Source organism: Orbicella faveolata, unplaced genomic scaffold (assembly GCF_042242905.1).
Source record: "Orbicella faveolata isolate gen_17 unplaced genomic scaffold, um_ofav_v1 contig_48, whole genome shotgun sequence".
NCBI lineage: Eukaryota > Metazoa > Cnidaria > Anthozoa > Scleractinia > Merulinidae > Orbicella > Orbicella faveolata.
In genome coordinates, this window is record NW_028301578.1 from 2,495,001 (window position 1) to 2,501,493 (window position 6,493).

A 6,493-nucleotide genomic window follows, 5' to 3' on the forward strand; every position below is an offset into this window, starting at 1 on the left:
AAGTATTACTAACTATATGGAAGTTAGGTACTTACATTTTATGTATCCAGGGACCCTTACCTGTTGCTGAGCCAGCATAGCCATTTAGTACCTTAGATAGGTTACTTCTCCTATAGTTGGCAGCCCTGTTATGTCCCCTCACAAAACCAACACATACGTGTTCAACTGAAATAAGGATGCAAAGAAGTGATAAGGAGGTTAAAGGATAAACAAAATGCTGGACAAGAAAACTCAGAATGGATGATAGAACCATGCTAACAAAGCTGTAATTGGATTCCTCCACCTTAAACTGGCTGGTAGCTCTGAATGCTTAACATGGGTTTCTGTTGCACAAAGCGGCTACGACTAATGCCACTCTCCCCTGGATGGGATGATAGTCAGGTTGCCCCAACAATTTCCCGCACCAATTAATAGACTGCTGGAGAGGGGTAGTGTGAGTGTATTATGTGTTACTCAAGAACACAACACAGTGACTAAGGCCTGGATGCGAATCCAAACTGCTCCATCTGAGGTCTAGCGCTCTGAACATTAGGTTAATGTGCTTCATGTTATAGCTTTAAACTAAAGAATAAAATTCAAATTTGCAAAAAGCATCCCTTATCCAGTATCACTAAAGGGTTAAATAATTTGAAGCATAAGCACTCAAAAACTAGACTTCTTGGTTTTTTCAATAGTGCCCTTTTAACGTTCCCAGTCAAGGGGATAAACAGTCGTCAGACCCTTAGAGAGAAGAACAGGTACAAGCAGTCTACAAAAAAAATCTTTCATGGCGCAATTTCTGTCAATAAACTGCCAAGAAGTTTTGAGCCCATTAAAATACCAAAATCGCACTTGAGACATTCAAAGTAAGACAATTTGGTATTTTGAATTATTTTGGCCCCGTACAAAATTACCTTTAAATTGAAGGAAACCTGCAAATAATAGTTTAGTAAGATAGAAAAACACTAAAGAGATAATAATAAACCTAAATCTTAAAGGAATAAGGATGATGAAGGATGGAGAAGATTTAGCACGGATTACAAACGAAGAACTTGAAAAATGTAGGCTAAACCGTCATATAGCTTCTTAAAAACTCCTGTTTCCCTTTATTTTGTTCACAACAGGCAGCCATTTGCTTGTGCAACATATCCCATCATGGGCCAGATTACCTGAAGAGTGTTTTAGACAGCGGAGCCATGGAAGCCTTCATCAACATCATCAAATCTCCTGACCAAGAATCTGTCATAACAGGCCTTCAGTTTTTTGAGATGGCGCTGAGAAACTTTCCAACCTCTAAAGAGTTGTTTGAGGTTGCCGAGGGCGTGGCTTGTCTAGAGGCACTAGAGTACAACTGTAATGAAACAATCTGTCGATATGCAAATGAGCTTCTTGATACGTATTTCATGGAGGAAGGACTGGACGAAGATGACAATGATGACGACAAGGACAGTGCTGGAAACGACGTGTCGTCATGGAGATATCAAGACAGTGAAATGACCGCATAGTGTACTTTGATTTTGATTGCAGAGGTTAACGTATGGATAGCTGTTTAAGTCGCTCCCTGTCGGAACATTGATTTAGTTCAAACTCAATCCCAGGCTGTCTCTCCTTTGACTTCCTTGTCAGGTTGGATGAAGTTTACGTCGGCAGTTTTATCTCTTACAGACTGTGTTGTGTGGAAAGGAAACAAGAATACAGTCCAATGCAGCGAGATTTTACTTTCTCTTTGGTTGCCGAGCAAGGAATCAGCGACATTGTTGTGAAGATTGCAACCACACACTGCTGTTACCATGTTGAAAACCAAGTACATTTTTACCGTTTTCGCTTTTTCTTACACCTGTCATTTTTTTTTTCTTTTTTTTTTTTTAATGACAATATTTTTTCTGTAACCTGAGAAAACGAATACCCCTTTACCGAGAGAACTGAGATTTTAGCCAAATAATTTATGTACCATTCTCGTCCCTCTAGCCATTTTCGCTTCTCTTAACCGGCGGGGCCTTGGCACAAGCCCCTCGTTGTTGTGCCAAGACCCCGCCGGCTAGGAGAAGTGAAAAGGGCTATGGGGACGAGAATGTATATGTACTGGTAGGTTCCTTTTCTCGAGTCGAATCCAAGCCGTGATTTTCTCGGGAGAATGGGACGGAAGACCGCTTACTTGGACTCTTGTGTGAGAATGCGTCCCTAGTATATGACACTTGATGTATGTTTTGGATTTAACGTGCTGTCATACAATTGTGAAGACCTTTTTAAATAAACTGCTTTAGTTGATTAACTTTATCTGTTAAATCGTAATGATAGGTTGAAAACCCTTTGGTGGACAATCCGATTTTGAATAGTTTCCTAATAGATAATGCTCTACTCTGTGGAACGTCCAACCTCGCCGCAACGACCACCTTGTGGACAGAAGAAAGTGGCCGGGGGTGGCCGTTATGAGGAGGTAAGGGTGCACTACGACACCTGTTTTCCTTCATGTTGCATAAATATTTTGACCTTGACAAATCGCTTATTGTGGCGTATAATACGTAATTCAATCAAAATATATCAATGAAACGAAACCAGGCAGAAACAATAAGGTAGAAAAACACTAATTAGAAACAAAACAAAATGACAGGTAGACGGTTACGACTGGAAAAGATTGAGGCAGATGACGCATGACTGATGGTGCGCCATCTCCTGAAGACTCATGTAAGGTACGGGGGCAGGGGGGGAGAGAACCTACGCGAAAGTCGTGCTAGTTACCGATCCCGAAAAGTTGTTGTTGTTGTTGTCGTTGTTGCCTTGTTCACGTTCAAGATCGACATGTTAATAGTTTTGGAATTCAAACAATAAAATAATAAGGAAACGAAACAAAACAATGGATATCTGGTTTTCTTTTAGGAGACTTTGGACTTTCTGGAGTCGGAAGCAGAATATCGATTCCGCTTATGCATGACTCCGTCTTATGATCTGGTTAAAAATAAAATAGATTGCCGGACATGTCGGTGTGATTCGGAACCGCAAGACGGCAGAAGCCGAGGAATAAACCAAGCACAATGCTCGATTACTAAAAACTACTTAATAACCGAGAGTGAAGGCGTTACGGGAAAATCTCAAACCTCGGCCTACCGTATTGACCGAGCGATAGCGAGGTCAATACGGTAGGCCGAGGTTTGAGATTTTCCCGTAACGACAGAACGGTCGAGGTTATTAAGTTGTTTATTATAGAGTGGTTTTCAATTGAGTGTCGTAAAACCAAAACCAGAGTAATTACTCTACCCAATCACAAAGGACACAGACAATACAGTAAGCAAATCAAAACTCTAAGTAATTACAGGTAGCTGACGCAAAGCGAGGGAAAATGCATGCGAACGCGTCACAATTGGTTTTGGTTGTACGTCTGATTGGATGAAAAAGTGGCGCGAGTGTTTTAAGCCAATCGTGTGGCATAGAAAGTGCAAAACCATTTACTTTTCGACACTCAAATGAAAACCGCTCTATGGCTCATGTATTCACATTTCTTTACGGGAAAAGTGATTGTCACAGCCTCAAAAAGGTATTTTAGTATCATGGTGCCACAAGTTGATGGGGGAGTTTTTCCCACTTTTGTGGCGAAACGTCAACGCATATAGAAAAGACAGAAAGTGCTTCAAAATGGTCCAAACCAACCGTCTTTCGGTGAAAGAAAATACCAGAAATACTAATGCTTCAGAATGCACTGCTCAAAATAACTCGATCTTCGCATTCGCTTTCGACAACATATCTTCGCCTTCTTCATTCTGGGATTTATGGATGAACTTTTCAAGCCTTGTGAACGTCGACGTCGACGTCTAAAACTTGCTGCAGTTATCAAAAACACTGCTACCGACAGAAACTGCCCGATTGTTTACATCTGATGATCCTGGAAGCTGATTTACACCTGCTTGTGTTAAATGAGAACTGTGACGGAGTTCAATATTTCGGTAATTGTTGTGACTAAGATGATAACTTTTAAGTTCCTTCGTGGTGTTCTGCTCAGGATGTATGACAGATCTGCCGTTTTTCACTTAGCGATTTTAGCTCAAACTTTGATTGTTTTTCACTGGTAAGTCAAAAACGACTTCTATATAAATTTTATTGAGGAAAAATCTCTGAACTTTTAGCTACTTACTTTCTCTTACCGTTTTTAATCGGCTTTCATCGCTTCAATGCGCTTGAGTTTTCAGAGCCGGGCTCTTGCTAATTTGTACAGTCCGTAATCGGCCCGTACCGTGGGCATTACCTAGCTCTTATTAACCGAGCAGGAGGCCTGTATGGGAGAATCTTGACCGAGGTCGTGAGTACAGACCGAACGCAGTGAGGTCTGTACACACGACCGAGGTCAAGATTTTCTCATACAGACCGACTTAGCTCGGTCAATAAGATGTTTATTATATGGCAAAGAAGAAAACTTTAATTCGTTTAATGTAACTGGTTTGCTGACATTTTGCTTGCAAACGGAGCTGAGCTTAACTCAAACCTGCCGAAATTTGCTCGTCCTCTTTACTTTTTTTTTTTGTCATCAGGCTTTTGGCAATTCCATAAATGATTGAGAAGAAAATAAAAGAAAACGGTGAACATTTTTGTATTTTAGTTTGCTACTTTTTCAACGCAAAATGAAACCGGTCTAGATGGGAAAATCTAGACCGCTGTCAATATCGATTTCAGCCAATCAAATTCGTGAATTCGGTAGTTCCCAGTCCTTGTGAGACATAGCCATATAATAAATAAGGGTTATTGACCAAGTGTGAAGTCAAGATAGCTGGATATTGGCCAAGTTCTTTTTTTGCGTGTTTATGGACCGAGACGGAGTCGAGGTCCATAGACTCGCAAAAAAAGAACGAGGCCAATATCCAGTCATCTTGACCGAACAAGCTTGGTCAATAAAGGATTCATTATATGGCTTTCGGGAAAATTTTTCTTGCGGGACACGGCGGGTAGTCCCGAGCGGGCAAGATAGCTCCATCTTGGCCGCTCGGGTAGCCAATCACAGCGCAGAGTTTGATCAGGGCGCTTATATGCTTTTTCCGCCCTGGTTTGATTCATCTTGCCCGCTCGCGGAGCCAGCAATATAATAAGGCTACATAATGACCGTTCAGATCTCGCTGTTAGCCAATCAGAGCGCGCTTTATATCGGCCACAAGCCAAAGCGATGCCCATATAATAAAGGTCGGTATCATCATTGGTTGGTTCTTCCGCTTCTGCTTCCGACTCCGACAGTGCAAGTTTGTACTGGATCATAAACAACGAACGGAGTCGTGGTGGAATCGGAATTAAGAACCCGCTGGAAACGTTCTGATTCTTGCAACTTTGATTCCGTCGAGACTCCGCTTACGACTCCGATTTTCGATTAAGGTGTCTGAGTCGCGTGAGATCTTTCTCTCCCTGAACTCTTATTAGTTAACTTCCTTACTCTCTAGCATCTCTTTTAATCCACAGGCTCTCTTTACTGTTTGCTTCAACGTATCCTGTCAGTAATAGTTTCCTTTTGCGCTTCAAGGTTCCCATCTAATTCCCGTTTTTACCCAGCATTTCGCGCTAAATTAATGGTTATAGCGGGGCAACATCACAATCACCTTAATAAGTGTTATTGTTGTTCGTTCTTACCCTAGGATAAGCCGAATCAAAATCTTCGGATAGCAGGTGGAAAGTTTGACAAAGAATTCCGTCAATGAATATGCCGTTTCTGTTTTTGACCGACACAGACACACCTATTTGTCGGTCAGTTCCCTCTTGGCTCCTCTTGCTTTCCCTTTGGGTTATCAATTTCCCAACTCTCCAACGGACTCCCAGTTTTTGCTTTTTTTTTTTGGAGCCCCAACAGCATACATTGCTTGCAAAATTTTGGACTATTTAAATTTCGGTCAAAAAAGTTCCCAATAATAAAACATAGTCCGAAACTTTTAATATTTCTTGGGCCCCGTCCACCCTACGGAGGAGAAATTTGAAAAAGCAGCTTTATTTCTATGGTTAGGCCTACCGTCCACACTAATCCGTCACGAAAACGGAACTTTTCGAAAACGCTTTTCAAACAGGTGGAATTTGAAAACGCCGGCTTTGACGCGCGTTTTAAGTTGGACGAAAAACATTTTGTAAACGAAGCTTTTCGAAAGCGATGACGTTACGATAGTTATGGTATTCCCCTGCCCCAGTTTTCCTCAAACACAAATACAAAATGACCGGTGATTGTTGCGTTTTCAAACTTCTCCGGCGTAGTGTGGACGGAGAACTTTTGAGGCGTTTGCAGAGTAAAACTCTGTTTTCAAATTCCTCCAGCGTAGTGTGAACGGGACCTTATTTTCCCGTGGGACTATCTGTAAAACCTTGAGGGTGCAGTAAAACCATCGATATCACTCAGTCACGATGTTGTTCAGTCTTGTCAAGAGAAAATTTTCTCTTGGTCTTGTTCGTGTTTTGTAGGCGTAAATTTACGTAAATTTTCAGCAAATTTAAGTCATTGAAGTGTCCCAAATTTTTGTCCGAAATTTGTCTGAAATGAGATCAAAAGTGTCCAAAAATC

General features: G+C 41.4%; 1 protein-coding gene across 2 annotated transcripts in view; it reads left to right on the forward strand.

Moving 5' to 3' along the window:
• Positions 1-2,251, forward strand: part of LOC110053453 (uncharacterized) — an 8,149-nt gene extending 5,898 nt beyond the window's left edge. For both annotated transcript variants that reach the window (XM_020759678.2, XM_089280858.1), the window contains exon 4: positions 1,104-2,251. In XM_020759678.2, the coding sequence (XP_020615337.2) occupies positions 1,104-1,484 (381 nt within the window). In that variant the 3' untranslated portion in view covers positions 1,485-2,251. The remainder of the gene's footprint in view (positions 1-1,103) is intronic.
• The last annotated feature ends 4,242 nt before the right edge of the window (positions 2,252-6,493 follow it).